The sequence below is a fragment of the Larus michahellis genome, chromosome Z, assembly GCF_964199755.1.
Source record: "Larus michahellis chromosome Z, bLarMic1.1, whole genome shotgun sequence".
In the NCBI taxonomy this organism is placed as follows: domain Eukaryota; kingdom Metazoa; phylum Chordata; class Aves; order Charadriiformes; family Laridae; genus Larus; species Larus michahellis.
Genome location: NC_133930.1, coordinates 44854352 through 44874481, shown reverse-complemented (window position 1 = coordinate 44874481; position 20130 = coordinate 44854352). Strand labels below are relative to the sequence as shown.

The following is a 20130-nucleotide window of genomic DNA, read 5'->3' as shown; positions in this document are numbered from 1 at the left end:
GCTTTAAACTTTGAAACCTTCATTGCTCTCAAAACAGTATTTAAAGATATATTGGATATGCTCAATTCAAATAATTACACCAGTGAATTTAAAATCTGGAAAAAAAAACCTTGTAGTTTTGTGCCTTTGCAGATGTTCCAAGGTTTGAACAGTAAATGGAAAATGAAATCATGATTTGTTATAGAAGTGGACTGGAAAAAAAATAGGAGGGAGTCACAAATTAAGCAGATGCCCTGCAAGCCTCTGGTAGCACCCAATACTGGGAGTAGACCAGTTTGAAACAGGATTATGCCACCAGTATCTCATTTCTGGCTCTCACGGCTCAAAGGTTGCTGTCAGAGATGTGTTATGCATTGTGAATCAGAAATATGTTACCTCACCTCTGATTTTTTTTTTAGCTGAATATTCAAACCAGTGTCTGTCTTAGAATGGAGTGGCTACCACTGACGTCCCACCCTCCTCTGGAGCTACATATCTGTCGTGAGACCTCATTTGAGAGAGGACAGGAACTACACTGAGCGGCTGAGGAGATCCCAGGAAGGACACACCTTGAGCACTCCTTGAAGAAACGTCAACAGTTAAATTCCAGGCAAAGGCTGACTCACACCTCCCTCCTCTCCTGGCTGCTACAAAGGAATCAAAACAAGGCAGATAACCTGCTGCAAACCCTCCTCTCCTTTCTGAAGTAAGGTGTGTCCTTACCTTGCTAAGACTGGATGTGCATGTCATAACAAGTGGTCAGGACTACCAAACAGTGCTGTTGGCAACCTTCACTGACTGAGGACTGAGGACAGACCTGCATGTTGCTGTGGGCAAGTGCAGACACTGCCAGCTGTGTGCCGTTTTACAACAACAAGTGCGCAGAACCTTAAAGTCGAAATAAACATGCTTCAGAAATACAGATACAAAAGCTTTAAGAAACATGAACCAGGACGTCACATGCTGTACTTGTGTAGGACAAAATGACCCCCAATAATAAGCCCTCTTGCAGCATTCGTGAAACTTGAGTTGGTGAGTGGTGTTTCACAGCCTTCTTGATGAGTGAACTGCAAAGTAAGTCCGAGACAAAACAAGCCCAATGCACATGTATCTCATTTCCAGTCAACCAAGCTCAAGCAACCTTGGGCAACTTTTCCCCAGTACTCTTCCAGGGCTAGCTTTGGTGTGGTGCTTCAATGTCAGCGTGCTACAGGACTGAAGTGTCCATACAGAACATTCAGCTCCTTTAAAACGGGCAAAGACAAAACAGGGTGGTTCTCTGCTGATTTCATCCCAACAGTAAAATCCACCAGCCAGCTGTCCCCTTTGCTCCCCCCAACACACTTATCTGATGAGGTGAGATTATCCAAATCCTTCACTTTTTCACCGAAGTACTGCAAAGTGTGGAACATTCTTGCCCTCACAAGAGTACTCAGCAACACATACACATGCTATTATTTATACTCTCTCTGATGCTGTAGAAGACGTTTTAGATACCTACAACACATACAGGGAAAGCTGTCCAACTCCTGAGTGTGCAGACAACTTTTTATGTACAATTTTTAAGAACAAACTTTGTTTAAAACACAAAAAAACTTACTTTGTGTACCACTCTCATATACTACCAGCCATATCATTGCTGATCCCTACTGGAAGATTAATGTGAACATAAACACTACTTGTCAAAAATAAGAAAACAAGTTCTTATTTCTTAACTTCCTCCTGCTGGATGGAACACAGGTGACAATGTTATTTACAAAAATCCTCTGCCATTCACAGCTTTCTTTTCTTACTGGCCTGCCTGCAATTTTTTATGCTTGTATTTTTAAAGATCCATTTCTGACGTTCATTTAGTGAGGACATCTGAACTCCAGTAACACAACAGGATCACTCTAAGTGATTAATGTCCTCACAAATCAAATCTAGACAAGAACAGCTTAGCTATAGGCTTGGACTGTGGGTCTATGTCCCTGGGTCACGACAAGAAAACCTCCCTGGGGACATACTGGAGAAAGGGGCATTAGAAAGTCCTTCCCTCAGGTGCGTGAGGGAGTGTAAGCAAATATTTCCTTTAAAGGACTGCAGGTGTCTGGCGTCTGAGGACTGGTAAAAGGCTAACGGTAACGTTATCTTAGTTGTACTTCTCCACGTCTGCTAAGCCCTTGGTTTCACCTTGTAAAATAAAATTGAGATTATGCTCCTTTCACTGAGGCCATAATTTTGTGAGTTCTTTTTAAAAAAAAAAAAGAGAAAATTCTGACAGGTTGCTTGTGTATTTCTATATGACACCACAAGGAAGAAAGCAAGCGTGAAAGTGGAGAGAAGGAAAAACCTGAGAAACCAAAGCTTGTGGCCTGGTGCTTACAATTCACAGGCACAAAGCAGCAACACCACAGCTATTGCTTTGATCTATCTCCCTATTAATTCCTCTTCCCATTATAGAACCCCTGACATTTCACTGGTATTCAGATGTGATTAAAATATATTCAAATAACTATAAATAGAAATGTTGTTTCAAGTACTAATTAAAAACAAATCTGGCATTTGGAAACCTGTACCAACAGAAAAGTAGAAAGGTGCAGTAAGTCACAACAGCTGAAATGTCCACTTTTTTTCTGAGAAAAAGCTAGACCTCTGTTCTATCGATCTTTACGTTAATGTTTGGATTCGCAAGCGCTTATAAGCAACCACCCAGCAACTTCAGCATTAAGAGTAACAAAAGAAATTTTGCTCTCTCCTTCAATCTTAGTTATTGCCATAAAGTTCCAATTATAACAGGGTAAGTCGTGTACACTGACTTTCCACAGCCTTCGCAGTAGGTTTTAATTAAACAAGAGTCAAATGTCATGTTAAGTTTACCGTGCTCCCTCACTGCACATTAGTTTGATCACATGCTACTTCATAACTACCCCTCGCTTATATATAAATCTACACATCCTTTATTTTCATGACTGATGCCATCGTCTTATCTCACCTCTTGAATACTACATACTCAAAGATAAGACTCATTGCAAGGGTGCTTTCTGCTGCCTTAACTGTCATAACCCTCCCAGCCTGAGAAATCCATGGGACTCTACAAAATAGCTAGTGCTGCGTGTGGCAATAAGGATTTGCTGGTTTGCCCCCCAAAGACATTAAGCTCTTTGGAGCAGGGATGCTAGCTTCGTATGTGCCTGTGATGGGGAAGGCGCGCTTACAATATCATATAAAAGAGTGTTTTCCTCAGGGTCTGTTAATATCCCTGGCACTTACTAGGAGAAACTGCAAAGAACCAATTCCCCCCTAAACTCATGCTCAAAACCAGAACATACTGTAGTCTCTCTTGAGAGCAAACTTTTCTAAATCTCAGCTGAGACTTCAGAGCACTCAAAGGGGAACAATACGGGCTGGCCACGGGGAAGAGTAATTTTAGACCGTAACAGACACGATTGCATTTGGAGACAATACATAGAACTAAAATGAACTGGGCCTACAGTCACCATAACCTAGTGAGAAATTTAACACTTGAGCAAATGTGCTGCCCAAGGTACATGATCAATAGTAATGACATCTATGCTGCACTGTCTCCTGCCATCATGGTATGCAAACGCAGCTGAAGATGCAACAACACATCCAATTTCAGATTTAGAGATGGAAAAAAGAACTTGAATGAGCCTGGATCCCAGTGGAACACTATCACTCTTGGTCAACAACGCAATGGCCTATGTTAGGGAGATTTTTTTAAAGTGAATTACCTCAGCATCTTGCTCCCGGAGCTGGTATGTTTTCTCTAAGCGCTGCAGTATTCTAGGACACAATGTCTTCTCCTCCAAGAGAGTCTCCAGAAGTAAGACCAGCTGGTCAGGGAGAAGCTAAGAGGAAAATAAATGCCATGTGTGAATAAAGTTCTCTACTGACTGAGCGATTAAACGGAAACAAACCAAAGAGGACAAGATTGTGTTAACCTGTGTACTTCCAGCATGTGCTTGAAATACAAGAAGAACTTCTGGCTGGTTTCTGGAACACCTCAGGGTTTATGTGTCTGTGTTCTGAAAGACTCTGTGCTGGGGCCCGATTAAGACTCATTTCCATGGTTTTCATTACTATAGTTAGATGTGATCTAAACCATGCTTATCTTATTGAAACGTAATCATAGCTTATTAAGATTTTTATGGAATACATATGCTAAGTAATTCCACTTTCTTTGGGCTTGGAAAGAATAAAAAAAGAGAATAATTTACAGTGCATAACTTCAGGAAAAAAACAGACATATGAACGTACAATTTTTAAGAGTGGCTTTTTTATCTGTTATATGAGCAGACTGCATGATATTCTTCCAGTGAACGAGGAAACACAATACAAAAAAATGACACACGTGTTGTAACAACGCACTTCGCGGCATATTCTAGTGCAATGAGTCACAAGCCACCCATCATTACACGGTAAAGACACATGAATGTTATGTTTGTGGCACACACAGTATATATCTACCTATATATGTACATATACTTAGTAGTTAGTAGCCTGACTAACTCAAGTTGAACCTCATGCAACCAAAAAAGAAAAAGCACAAGAAGTCTGATGTAGCAAGTGCTTAAGTGCTCTGTTTAATAGGCTTATTGGATGAACAAATAAATAATTCAAACAGAGTTCAGAGAGAAATTACACCAGCTGCCAGGAAACATCTATTGGAAACTGAGGGTTCAGGGTGATCAGTCAGAAGTTTGTTATATGCCCCAAAGCTTTCCCCACTATTCAACATTGCGGGGCACCAAAAGATGAAGGAAGAAAGGAGAAAGAATGTGAATTTAAGCTTTTGCGCACAAAAAGAAACTAGCACTGCTTTACTTTTAATGTTCTCCAGACAGATTAATGAAAAAAGATATCCTGTTACTTTAACACTACTTCCAGCTTTTATCACATTTGGTGATTCTCTCCTCCCACCTTGCTGCCCAGGTCTCCCTCTGCCGAGCCAATGTGCTAAGCATGCACAAAATTAAGTCGGCTGTAGGAAACAACACACTCCGCAGCCACAGCTGTTTATGTGGACCGAACAAGCCTGGACCCCTCATCTCTGACAGCAAGTCCATGAAGATATTAAGGATCTTCTGATAAATCTTAATCTGTAAAATATCACCCTTGACAGCAGACTAAGCAACACGACATTTTCTTCCCTTTCAGTCTGACATAATTTAGCCTAAATCAGTACCTAAATCAGTACCTAAATCAGAATAAAGAGGAAAAGAGATCTCTAGGATTTTAATGCTTTGGTTTCCCCGCATTTTGATTTCCTTCCATTTTTTTATTATTAAAGTTGTATTCTTGGAAACTGAAAAAATCTCACATCTTACTGGCCCTTACTGGAACGTTTCTCTAAGTGGTACTGAAGCCTGCCAACAAAATGGAGTTGTTAAAAATAGTCAGACATTTAAAAATATTGAATATTTCAATTTCAGGACAACTACTAAAATGCCAACTTGAATGTTTATTGCACAGTCCAACAGCAGCTGCCTGGGGGATGGTGAGACACTCTAAAAAATAAAACAGGGAAGGCTCCTGGGAAGTAGCTCTGCTTGGCAAGTGAATTCATTCTGAACACTAATAAAATCCAAAATGTTGCAGAACGCCACACACAGAAAGGTAACTTCTGATTTAGAAAGCGTCCTCTGCTAACTACAAAGGCAGCAGAGAAATACTTAATTTGTAGAAACTGTAGAACAGCTGCCTGAATACATAGGTACAGAACAGCTGAGAATTACTATTTTATAATATATTTCCAGTATAATTGCTATACAGATTCACCCACAGAAAGCTACTGTTTAAGACAACATTACAGAATCTCATTGAAGCCAACAAAAGCACAGCAGCAGAGCAACAGTCGCGTCCTTAATCTACCTCTGCTTAGTGCTGCATGATGGGTGAAGAGTTTTCGGAATTACACGTTCAACTCTTTTCAGTTTAGATTTGATACTGCGGAATAAAAAAAAAAAATAAAAAAAATCTGAGACCGTGGCTTCTGTTATTTTCCCACGTTCCAGCTGCCCAAGACGACACTTTACATACCAGTTTCCAGCTCACCGTTTAATTAAAGTCCTAGGCAGAAGCTCGCCACCAGCGGCACAGAGGGTGGGGGCACCAGCAGGAGAAATGCAGACAGACCGGTACCAAAGTGGCACTAGTGGGCGCAGCTACTACGTTTTGTTCTCCCGCTACCTCCAACACAAAATAAAAGGAGGAACATTCTCTCTCATTTCTTACCCTCTCCTTTTAATAAAAGAGACTCTGCCTACAAGAAAAACCTGGCCTAAGAAAGAGGCAGAAAGCTTGGCGGAAGTTGCACAGCAAAGACTACTACAAAATTCCTTCAGGGGTGCAGAAATCTTCTTTTCCCCAAGCACAGCAATGTGAATAACGCTGTCTCCAAAGCAGCTTTTTAACAGTTATAAATAAACGTCATAATTGACATTTGACACACTTGAATTTTCAGTCAAAAAATCCAGACTCTGTTATTTTTTGTTTTCCCCACCACCATCCTTATTTGTCCCACCCACCTGTTACTTCTCATCTTTCACGCCATGAGAATTGTTTGGGGTACACACCGTCAACTTGACATTTGTTGGCCTTATGCTTAATACAAAGCAGCCCTTGCTTTTAAGTGCTACCAAAACCAAACAAATGCTGCAGAAAACAAAAAGTAAATTTCGTTTCAAGTATTGTGAAGCCATTTTCCTTTACAACTCATATGCTGTGAATGCATATTGAACATCTTACATACGTATAATAAACACACAATGCAGCTACAGCAAAATACAGCAGGATAAACGTCACTATGTCAATGTGTATACCCATGTTGAAAACATTCAGAAAACCACCTTAACAGCCCAAACACAAAATGTCATGCTTCCTGTTAAAAAAAGATAGAAAATTTTAAAAAATCATATACATATATATATACACACATATATATATGTGTAAATGATTTTTTAAAATTTTCTATCTTTTTTTAACAGGAAGCATGACATTTATATATATATACATATATAAAAATCACTCTCAGAACACACATATACATATATGTGTATATATGTGTGTGAGTATCTATATGTATATGTGTAGACATATATACATATATATATATATATAAAAATCACTCTCAGAACTGTATTGGAGCATGCTCCATCAAAATGCTCAAATATATGCCATTATTGAAGTAGATCCCTTCAACCAGGAAATGTGGCGAGTATCAAGAAATAGTTTCATTATGGCAATGACTGCTGCAACAGCATCTCTTTATATTGTAAAGTAGATAGCTCCCGTCCCAACCTACACCTGCCGCATGGAAATCATACGACGTTTTCCAGGGTTCCCCCTCCCCCAGTTGTGAGTACTGACACTACAAAGAGGGAATAAATTAATATGTTGTGATCAAGCACACCAGAGGTTTTCTGTCACACCCCATATAATTAAACACCATCCCAACTGTAAAGCTGTACCCCAGCACTGTATACTTTATCTTGCCCTTAAGACTGTTTACCCTCTCCTGCAAATCTTCAGCCTTTTCAAAGAGTTCACTTTGTCCTGCCACTAAACAGCCATTTGTCCCCTGCTTCCCCTGTGTTACCTGATGTCATCGTTTTAAAGTTTGAATAATTAGGCTCTTACCTCTAAAAGAAACTGCTAATGATAGGCAGTATTAAAACTAGGGCTGTATTTGGAAATGGCAAGATGAAAGAATTAAAGAAAATGTCACCAAATTCAAGATACAACTCAGACTATTACCAAAGCAGCTTACTGGGGCTGAATCAATGTATACTAAATATCTGGGAACTAAGAAAAAGCATACTTTGTATTTTATTCATATCAGTACATAGGACACTTAAGCCATTATGCTGTGTTACAAGAATATGTCAAGACATTAGTAGGTTTGAAAGGGTTCCTACAAATAATCTTGGAACAAAACTATGAGCTTTCTGAATCCTACTCCTAACCTGTAAAAAGCACAAAGAAAACAAATCTTGCATCGTCAGAGATCTGGTATGGCAGCTACAGAGGTCATCGGCCTCACATCCCAGAAGACCACCCACGCAAAGGAGCGTATTTATCAATTCCTACATTAACAAATGCAATAAATGCCAGATTCACCCTTTATCCTAGAAAAAATGCCACTGAAACATTCGACTACTGACCTTTCACAGCCATGAAATGTGACACAGATATATCTACTTGAGCATCCACAGCACCAGCGCTTGCACTGCACCCCTAAGCCAGGACACAAATCACTGAAGTAGTACAGCTGGTATGCTGAATGTCCCATTTGCTCCTGCCTGCACTTGAATGAAGTCATTGAAAGCCTCCTCGGAGGGGAAATGTGCCTCAGACTAATGCAGCAACCGATTGACAGTGGCGTGATTTCTATTATTACTCCATTATCACACTGGGATCTGTGCCTAAACGAGCATACTTCCTCCCTGATGCCATTTCCTTTTATCCTGGCTCTAGTCTAAAAGTGGATCAATGGGAGTAATATATATGATGTCACTTCAGTTTACAGCTACTGCCTCCCTCTCTCACATGCACAGATAGATCGATTCTTCCCAAAAATGGTTAAGAAATGCACGGGGAGACTCTTCTCCCAGAAAAGGGTTCTCTGCTATATTTGTCTGTGTAACCACAGCAAGAAACTGTTTACGCTGAGCAAAATCAGGGGGGAAAGGAAAAAAAAAGTCACTACTGTGCACTGAAAAATGCTGGCTGAAACACAACACAAACAAGGCCCAAAACAGAATTAAAGCGATTTGACCTTTGAAAATTACACAGAAAAGTTTCAAGTTTCCAAGGCAAAATATATTTCTCCTGTATTTCTTTGGCAGAATGCAGTCTCGTCCCCCCTATCCCCCCTCCTCCAAACATGAAATGTCTTTTCATTTACATTTTTACAAGATTTTTCCAAAGTCAAACGAAATTCCTTCCCACCCCTCTCTTAGGAAAGAAAGGGAAAAACCCCACCCCAGAATTCAATAGTGAATGGTTCCCTTGAGACAGAATTTCCTCATTAATTGCAGATAAGAAAGCACTGCTACTAGTCCAGGAGACAGGATTTATAGGGCCAGGCCATCTCTGTGCCTATAGTCCGAACCGATCAAACAAATCCCTGAATGAATCTCACGTTATAAACTCTCCACACAGACAATTTGCCTTGAGGGTTGTTTTCTGCAGGCTGCAATTAAACAAAAAACCTTTGTAAAACAAATCCCCCCCTTCCTCAAACTGTCTAGAAAATTGCTAGCTTGAAAATTCAAGAAAACACTATTTACTCAACAACATTTTTAGACAGACTTTGTCATTGTTTACCTCAAACAATATTCTTCAGATGCTGTTTTCATCTGCACAGTGACTTCTTTTAAATGAAAACAGGGCTTTTTCTTTCCCCCTCCCCTTCAGGGGCTAAAATGTACTCATATCAAGTAACATATGAATTCAATAAAAACGTCCACGCTAACAGCTGGTAACTAGCATAGTGCGATACACTACTTAAGAGAGTCTAACTCTAAAAGAACTAGTCTGCAGTTTGATTAATATGCCAAAAAGAATGTAATCTGCAGCTGACAAAAAATGCTTTGAACTTGTTCGCAAAATAAAACCCATCTATGCTAGAGGCTGACATAATTTTAGAAGCGCTTAGAGAAGCAGACAGCTCTGTTTAACTTTATTTGGGTCAGTTTGTTTATGACTTCCCCCTTGCTGAAAAATCAGCTCCCCTTCAAACTTTTCTCAAAGATAAGTATACCTTGCTATATTTAAAAGCAAATAAATATCTCTCTCTGTAACACATTCTCATCTACCTATGAACTGCACTCCTACGAAACGTCTTCCCATTGTGTGCAGTTTTTCTCAGTCTCTGCTCAGATGGTTCTGTCTGTGCTTGGCAACTCATTTTTCAATATATGTTTCTTTTTAAAAAAAAACAACAAAAAAAACACAAAAAAACACAAAAACCAAAACACCAGGAATTGTACTGTGTTTTTCTCATGGAAAAGAAATTCCTACGAACTGTGCTTTAAAAAGTCTTACTTCAAGAAGTAATGATCACAACAAGTTCATCAGCATTTGATTTGTGCTACACTTCAATATACCGTTTGTGGCACATTTACATCTGGTATCGCTTGCTTCATACCAGTAGGATATAAAATGACAGTGAGAGCAATTTATTGAATAAACAACTGCACTTGCATTTAGTTCCCAGTTACTTTCCTGTTTATAACATCAAAATTAAATATTTCTTATATTTGGAAGCAGATAATCTATGTTGAAATCATTTTAAGGCCACTACCTACTCAAATATACAGGTTTGATTTATTCTGGCCATGCATATGAAAACACTGCTGGATGAAGGACACAAATCCCAAACAACTGCACAAACTTAAGTATGCACACAAGTAAAACAACCTGATCTCCATTGACTTTTAACACTCCTTTTCAAATGCAAGGACAAAAATAGCAATAATCAGAGTGCAACTGTTCGTATGCAAGCAATAAATGTTATGACACAGCTACAATTTAAGGTGGGCTTCCGTAGGGTTCAAAAAGGTTTTGTGCATGTGTTTGATTTTAATTATAACTTAAACTGAATATGTGCAACACTAATGTGTCCATGAAGCAACAAAATTTGTGAAACTTTTTCTAACTGAGGAATGTATGCAGCATTTTTGGAAGAGGAGTTGCTGCTGATGGGCAATGACTTTACAAAACGGGGCTGCTTCTTTGAGATGCCCTCCTCAAAACGTGTCCTAAATTAACATTGATTTGTCAAGTAATGTTTGCATAACCAATGCTGTACTTCCCTAAATGTTATAGACACACAATTGGGGAAGGCTCTTGGGACTTCTTAAACACGTTCTTAAACTTTGTCATATTCATACAGGCTTTTTTTTTGTCCTGTTGCATTTAAATGTGATTTTGACACTGTAAAAATTATTGTACAAATCACATCACATTACTTGCACCAAACTATTTGTCACTTATGCATCGAACTTAGAATTTGCCTTTCCTAACAGTAAAAAATATTTATAGGGTAGTATGAAAGCAAAAACAGACAGGGAAACTGGGTATACATGTTACAATACTGTGAGATCAGAATGCAAGGATTTAATTTTATCAGTATTGTAAGCTGACTTTCAATGTGGGAATCCGCAGCATAAATGAAACTTAAAGATATTTCACATTCTGTGTCTGATACTAGGGTTATGCATTACCAGTAATGTTTTTAAAACACCAGCTATTGTTACCAGTCCGTAAACTGATTTTTTTTTCTTAAGATATAGCACAAAATATTTTCCCATAATTTACTTAATGGAGAAAAGATCCACTTATGAAGAAATTCAGCATCTGCAATCTAATATAAATGCACTGCAATGTCAAAAATGATTAAACCTTTATGATCTAACATACTGCTGAGCCAGCAAAATGAAAACCAGGTGGCTTCCCCTACAGGTTCAGTCAAGTTATACAGTGCTTTCCCTCAACTCTAGTTTTCTCAAAGAAATGTTTCACCAGAACTTTACCCGCGAGCATAATAATTCCCTTTTAAGCATAATAGGCTACACATTGTCTATTCAATGGAGATTATCATCTCTGCCACATACTACTGTACTTAGAGCATGTGCTGCTCCTGGTTTCAGATGAAATGGCCATGGCAAGAGAAAAGTAGAGACAAGAAGCCAGATTCCACATCTGAAATCATACTCCACAGGATCATTACTTAGACACACTGGGAAAACAGAGCATTGGTCTAACACAAACTAAAGTTGAAGCTGTCAACAGCAAGATCTTCAGTTACCCCTTCACTTGATCTCAGAAGTCTCCAGCACTGGAGAGGTGATCGGAACATCAGCCCTGTGGTTAGTCGTCTCCAACCAAGTGAAAGCAGTTGGCACTAAGACCACCTTCTCATCTAAGAGCAGACCCAATAGAGGCACTTCAGGTTCAGCAAACCGTTCATCTAACTACAAAAAACCAAAGCCATGGAGAACTCTGGTTTTAGTTTCCAGACTCTTAGACTACTACAAATTAAAGGAGTCATATAGAAGACCAACAAGTCTTAGGTAGCAATTGGTGGAAAAATTTCATACCCACATTGTTGCAGATGCTGAAGTGGAAGTATTTGCTTCCTTATTTGTCCACGCAAAACACTCTAGGTCTCAGCTGCTCCAGGCTATGTGCTAATGCTGAGATCAATGGCAGTATAAACCACCTCAGCTTGAATGACCGTCATCTAGATCCTCTGAAAACAAAGACCAGTGAGTGTCCTCTGAGACATTAAAAGAAAGATGAAGACTACAGCAGACCCTGAAAACCACTGTTTCAGTGGCCAGTCTATCAACTGTGAAATGAAGAGCTGGAGTGCCATTATCACTTTATGCTATCCACAACTACGTGTAAGAGCACCCTCAGACAGATTTCCTTTATTTTTCTGACTCTACGTACTAAAAGAAGAAAGAGGGACAAAAACCTGAGAGCCAAATTTTTTCTAAGCTTTGCTATGTTACAAATTACTGGCCGAGTAACTTCATCACCGCGCACTGAAAGTGCCAAATCCTATCTCTAGAAACTATCCTGCGCAGTTAAGCTACCTCTTCAGTCCAAAATCCCTGCAACAGAATGGAGCAAGGGCTATCTTGAAGAAGTACCGTCTTTTTCCTTAAGAAATTGTCACAAACATGTAAAATTCTGGATCAGAAATTCGTTCTACCTATGCCTACCAAGGCATGACCCAGTCAATGCCTAGAGTTCATCTAGGATTGGGATCTTCAAAGATCATGGGAATTCACTAAGAGTTTCCCAATTCTCTTATGGTTGGGTCAGGTCTTAGGGAGATCATGATTTGTTCACCAGAACATGTTCCTTTCTGATAAGTCAATCACAAAGGTATTGTATCAGCCCCAAACAGCCGGCATCATTCAGAGAAAGAACCTGAAGAAGAGAGCCAAGAACTTTCTCTTTTCTCTAACCTTTCATCAGCCTGGCTGCTGCTGAAGAAAATCACGTCAATTACACTTAGTTCATGGCTGCAGGATAAGACACCACCTCACCAGGGTGGACTAGCCAAGATTTATCATAAAGCACTAACAATGTTACAAGCCTTCCTGGAGGAAAGGACTAAAGCACAGATGGGAAACTGCGCTTCCATCACTTGACCCTTTACTGCTGGAATCCACAAGAATCAACTCTCTTTGCTACCCTTCTGCTTTCAGAACAACAGGTGATGAGAGATTTCATGTATAATTATATAATTATGTCAGTTGCCTTTTAACACTTGTAGATCAACTGCATTTCCAGACCCCAGATTTTCTTCTGACCTGAAATCTGCCTCCAACGTATTGGGTGATGGACACAGCCTGTGCATACTCACAACAGTTTTTTCAACATACCACATTCATTCGATCCTTTGTTAGGGAGCTTTTGTTGTTTGGTTTGTGTATTTTTTTTTTTTAAATTTGTTAAGAATGCAAGCAACCAGATTGAGTGGATTCAAGTTTCAGAAATGCACACGTACCTCAAAGCAAGCCTTAATCACAGATCACCTTACAATAGATGTAACTTTAACAGCTGAGATCTAAACCAAAGACTATGCTGGTGATGCTGGGAACTTAGAAGAGCAGTATGTAGAGTTTGCAGTCATGAAACAGTCTCCATTGACCGAAGACGCAGACACGCCAACCCACCACCATTGGCTTCTCTTGGATTCTTTTTTTAACTAAGATCTCACAACGGCTGTGACTAAAAATCTCCAGTTGTCTGGGAGAACTCTTTCATCGTTGCTGAAAGGCATCCAGTTCCACAGCCGCTGTCACTTCTCAGCCCAATTACCTCAGCGTCTCAAAATGAAGCCTTTGGCACTTCAGAAGATAACTGGTACTGAACACTGCACCACGACGCTGGCAACCCAGGTTACCAGATGCCCGTCATATTGCTCCTCTAGTTTCTACACTGCTTCTCACCAGAATCCCCTCTAACCCAGCCGCTGCAGCCTGCACCAGTGATGCTGAGAAGGCCACCTGCGACTGGTGACCGGAGGTCACAGACGACAGACGGGCTCTTCCTCTATTCTACAATTCCCTGCTCAAAGCACACAGACTTCTTGAAGGGGAGCCTGAACTTTTTAATGGGTTGATCTAAAACTTGCACTGTGACCTAAGGACTGGTCACAGCCATCACCTCCTTCCACTCCAAATGCATGGAATGTTTCTCAGTTTTGCCCGCTTTAGTACAAATACATAGCAGTATGTACTTAAGGGGGAAAAAAAAAAAAAAGGCAAAAAGGCAAAAAAAAAAAGGCAATAATTTCTCCCTCTGAAGAAACCCTTTCTGAAACAAAACACTCCACTGCATACAGCTCTCTCCAGGGGGAGAGGATGAGACAATAAACAACACATGACAGATGTTAGTTCATTGCTTAATGCACTTGTGGAAGCCACTCAGATTCTATGGCGATGAGTGTGGTATGGAACAGAACAAACGTATCTCATTACTTTTTATTCTTGATTTAAAAAATATGGAAAAGATTTTATTTAAAACTGTTGTGGAAGACAATTACCATCGTGAAAAAAAAATCAAGCCTTTAAAAGATCTGAAGACAAGTGGATGAGTGTTGCATGACAACCTTATTATGCCCAGTGCTATTTAAAAATACGCTACAGTTATTTGCAAGGATCTAGCTGGCAGATTTTCTCTTTCAGAAACCTATACAGGAGCATTAAAACTAACCATAAAAATAAATCCAAGCCAAAACTTCCTGGACATGAACTTTTCCAAACTGCAATTTGACTTATGGATTTTTAGCTTAAAAGAGTGCAAGAAAGTGAGTGTCTTGGAACAGGATTTGCACACTATTAGCATGTGTAGAAGCAGGATTTCTTAAAATAATAAAAAAACAATCCCAAAACAAACACCCAAAAAACTCCCAAAAAAACAAACAAAAAACCCCAAACAAAACAGCAAATCAAACCCTAAAAGTTAGTTGAAATACATGTTTTCAGAAGCAATTACCAGATAAAAAGTGGTAAAAGAAAAAGTGCTACATTCTGCTCACATTTCTCAGATGAGACTTTATGTAACGACATGGAAGATATGTGAGTTATTAAAAGGGAGCAGGAGTTATTTTGTCACGTGTACTGACCAGTACTTCCACAGATAAACACAATAATTACTTTTAGATCCAGATAATGGATTTGTTCCTTGACTCATAACTACAGCTTCGTATGGGAGCAACTCTATTCAATTTAATAGAGTTACATCAAAGCACTAGCCTCCAAAGAGCTCTCTTGAAAAGACAAAAATTAGTACTTTCTTGTGATTATAGAAATGTGTGCTGGTTTTATGCCAACGCAAGTGACAGAAACAGAGTAAAAATATTTTAAACATAATAAGCAGCTACGGAGTTAATAAAGAGGTATGAACAAAACACATGACATTTAAGGCACAAACTCCTTTGTAAATTGACTCTCACATTTGGGGTGAAACTAGAGGCTTTAAATATATTAATTTCCTTATAAAAAAGGGATAAATGTAATTTATTATGCTCATTTGTAATGCTGGTACATGCACATAAGCATACAAAGATATGCTGACATAATAACTCACTGCAAAGGTTTTACTTCTTTGCAAACACCTCCTTTTCAATAACAAGTCCCATAATTTTTTTAAAAGTTTGTTGTTGGTGGTATGTTTTTTTTTTTATATATCTATCTATATTTATATACATATCTGTGAGGAGAGTCAATGAGTTGCTTAAAAGACCTTAAGTTCACATCCACATCCCCACCACACCACCCCCACCGCCACTAGCTTTATACGTCACATTCCAGGGTACCTGGAATCATTTAATGCCTCTATAAAATGCAGGTACTTGTAACTTCATTTCCAGAAGCAGGCACAAAGACAAGTCTTCTTGCTGAAATGAAGAGGGTTCTATGTCCTCCGTTTTCAAACAGAGATTTCTACAAATCAATAATTTATTACAATCTTAACTTTTAAGGATATGTGAAAATTTCCAGTGCTTTACAAATGACTGAGGAAGCAAAGAGTAGAGCAGTTGTTGCAGAAAAATAAAAATAAATCCTAAACCAAAAGCCCCACTCTCAAGACGTTATTTCAGTCAACGTGCAGAGAAATTATTGAATTTACTGTCCTTCATTTCCATCCTATTTTCCCTTTAGCAAAAGAATCTAACGTGTAAAGCTGAGAGCGCCGCATATCCCACTGTTGACCCGTGCACTTTTGGGTTCCACTCCAGGCGTTTCATGTCCTGCTTAACTTAGACCTTTTTACATGGACATGGTGGAACCACTGTGGACCACAGTAGGACCCCCTGGTAAGCAGGCATCAAGCAACTCACTGCAATCAATAGCAGGGCAGCCTATCCTCTACAAAACAGCATTTACTTACTTATTTATTTCTAAGGCTACATGCTACTTTTAACTTCTCCCTCCTTAGGAAAGGAGGGAGCAAGGAAAAAATACTGATCTCCGGGAATGATATATGGAAAAATTGCTGTCCTATGGCCTTATTCCATACTTCTTATAACTCCCACAACTTCAAGGGAATATTTACTCTCGTAAGGAGAACAAGACTGGTGCTTAATCACTGAAGTTACATACAAACGTGAAAAAAATCAAGCAGATAATGCCAGGGAGCAAGTGGTCTGACTGTAGAGCAGTAGAGTATTATTTATAAATGAATGGCCGGATAACCACTAAGTTAAGTACAGTGCTTCAACAGTAATTCAAAATCTTATCTACTAATGGAAATAGTTGACTGAAAGTCGGCTTTAGCAAGAACCTACCGTGCTGTGCACAGTGACAGAACCAAGTTATTTACATGAAAAGTTTAAACAGTGCAAGCCCACTACTAATTTAAGAAATTGCTTGGTAACATGATCATTTAAATCCAATTTAAGTTAACTAATGGATGCTTTTGAACACTGAAATGCAACCCATTCTGAAGTACAAGCAAAATATCTGCTTAGTATGGATCTTGCTCTTAAGAAGCAAAGGCAAGTGCCCCCTCCATCAGCTCTTTCCATCTAGTGAAATCAATCTTTAGAAGTTTCATTTCAGATACGTGTATGCTGCTGTGGCTAAAATGGACCTGAAGTTTCCATTATAAACTGCAATTCTCAGGGATTTATAACTTAACTATAAAAATTCCCTCCAGCACGAAACTTGGCATTAAAGTTCTCAGCCTGTAAGAGATTTCGAAGAGATTACTTTCACTATTATTATTCCAGTTAAAATGTCCAAGTCAGTTTACTGACTTAAGACAAATGTCTGTCACCAAACTCCTACTTTTTAGAAATGAAAACTGAACAATTGATTACCGTAGGATGAGTCCAATGACATTTGCAATTCTTTGAAATTAGGACAGCTATGATAACAAACAGCTAATAGCTATAGCTACTGTAAGGCGTAAATATTTTTGATTGGCAATATTAACCCTTTATAGCTCCATTGTAGATAGCAAAACAATAGCACTTTTTTATTTACATTCAAACTAGGCAGTAAAGATTTCGTTTGCTGTGCGGTCTTTTCCCTATCGTTAAAAGCAATACCTTGAATATGTCTCTCAAAATCCCAGCCACATCATCCGCTACCCCAACAAAACGCCAAGACAACCACAGTTTATGTGCACAACCCTGCACTTAAGTGTAATTAACTTTGTGTGCACAAGTAGCTCCACTGAAAGGAACAGCAGCCTACACGTGCTCACAATTTTACACCATAGGGCCCCCTCAAGAGTCCCTTTTAAAAGGACATTACAGGGTTTAATAAATGAATAGCAAAGTCACACTGTAGAATTTTGCAGCAACAGTACGGTTATTGTTTTTTTTCAAACTAGCTCAAGACACGAGGATTCTATATTATGCAGACTCGGAGCAATTTCTGTTACATGCTGCTGCTTATCTGCAGAATCCAATGAACTCGTTAATTTGTGTACAACTTTAGCCAGTCTGGTCTGAAAATACACTGAAATAAACAACGCATTTTTGGAAATTTAACACTTCTTACTAACCCCTTAAACACAAACATTTTAGCTACCACCGTATGTCAGTTTTTAAAGCAGTTTCTGTGTACCAGGGACTTCAGCCTGGAAAGCTGCTGCAGCACTGACTTTCAGATGTATACATACCCACAAGTCGTAGAAAGCTGGGCACCAAAAGCACTCAGCACTTCTGGAAATTAAGGCTCTCACAACTACAGTGTGTACATTATAGTGGCCCACGCAAAGCAGACACTATACACTGAGATCTCCCGTTTCTTGTCTGTTTTTCTGGCGATCTTGTAGTTATTTCACCATAGATTGTTAAGAGAACGAACTCCTGCCCACAGTCTAGCAAAAGCTAGCTATGAATCAGTGTATCTGCCTTCATTTTGCCAATTGTTTTTGCCTAAATTCCAGAGAAGCCAAAAGATCCACTTTAAAGAAGGGAAAACATGTTAAGCAGTCTTAGATTTCACAATTAAAAAAATTCAACCTCGAAAAAATGTCTGAACAGACATAGGAAGTTGATTACATGGGTATTAGATATATTTTTTTTCCCCTGTAAACTATTCCTAAAGAAGTTGCCTTTATTTCATATACCTCTAAAGTCACAGAACAGACACCAGCTGTGCTGTAAATGCCCAGTCTGGTGCTGCCAGGTAAAACGCTCTCAGACGAGTATTACTGTTTTAACGTTATGATTGAACTCTGCAACAGAGAGCAATTTTCTTTCATAAACACCCCTAAAAAAAGTGATTAATGATAAATCTAAGTTCTTAACCACTATGAAGTGCAAATGGGCAATAGAAGCAAGAAGGTGATACAAAAGGAATTTCACCGATATTCAAAATAAGCACCATAACCAGTAACAGTTGAATTCCTCCAAGAATTGGTAAAGCACATGACAAAAGAAATGTAGTATTATTGTGAAAAGGCCAAAAGACAAGGGTATACTTACTGAAAATGCAATGTCAGTTCCACTCTGCTGGCGAGAGCACAAAGTCCTTTAACCTGATTACACCTTTACTGTGGTGGCTCTATAATATTCGTCTTCTCTTCAGACTAAATACACTGGCTCTTCTTCTTAATCTAAAACCAATCACAAACCAGTCTTGGACATGCTCCACCCTTGCAATTACATATTGCTCTCGGTGATCATATTCCACCTCTTTCCTTCCCTCCTCCTTTTCCATACTGTAGTCCTTTATATTCAATGCTCTTCTGGGAGCATTATCTCTCATTTAATAATCGCATTAATTAGAAATTTTAATTTTGGCATTTAACAAACTGAAACTAGTTTTGACAAATCTTACAAATCAGGGGCAATAACAACATAAAAGTAAAACCCTTTTTCATCTGCCCCGAACATATATGAATTTCTAAAAGATAAAAACAGAGAAGAAATGTTATCCTCTTGCCTTCTGTAGCAACATAATAGCGTCCGTTCATGTAAGAACTCTGTTAATTTCAGGTGCCAGTGCACTGACTTCAAGGAAATATTAGCAATATAGATATCCTTTCCCTTTAATAGCTGAAATACCAAGTGGGTGCATCGAAGTTTGCCAAGGGCAGCACATACTTCTTAATCTTCAGAGTAATTGCACCTTATTTCATATGCAATTTTAATGTAAATAAAAGGAATAAAATGAAAAAGTAGGTCTATTGAAACTGTAGTTTCTTTTAATTATGAATGCTATATAATTAGGATGCTTACAGTAAATTGCAGGTGCTGGCCTGCATGATTTCCCAATGCCAATCTCAGCTCAGAGTGCCTGGCCGGAATAAACAAATAAAGAACTGGTATTTCAGCTGGCCTGTATCATTAACAAAACTAGTGTAGATAAGCAGCCTTTCCATTGCATATCGCCCTTCTATATTAACCTTTGTGGTCAAAAAATATTTTGTCCCAACAGAAACAAAGTGTTCACAATGCTGATTAGTTCTGAGTGTATCTGCATGCAGCAAAAAAATAAGGATCTGTACCTCTCTGAGAGGTATCTCAAGGGAAAGAACAGAAAAGTGACAACAACGATATGTTATGATATAACAGCACACAATTTTTTCACAAATCTGCCCAAGTTCCATACAGTGCTGAGGACTCGTTTTCTCTGGAAAATGTGTCTTCCCTTTTTTCAA

At 38.9% G+C, this 20130-nt stretch overlaps 1 protein-coding gene across 2 annotated transcripts in view; it reads right to left on the bottom strand.

Moving 5' to 3' along the window:
• AOPEP (aminopeptidase O (putative)) overlaps nucleotides 1-20130 on the bottom strand; it is a 210490-nt gene that overhangs the window by 22394 nt on the left and 167966 nt on the right. The window contains exon 14 of one of the 2 annotated variants that reach the window (XM_074569859.1): nucleotides 3714-3830. The exons of the other annotated variant lie outside the window; for it this stretch is intronic. Coding sequence (XP_074425960.1) covers nucleotides 3714-3830 — 117 coding nt within the window. The remainder of the gene's footprint in view (nucleotides 1-3713; nucleotides 3831-20130) is intronic. 2 annotated transcript variants of the gene reach the window in all.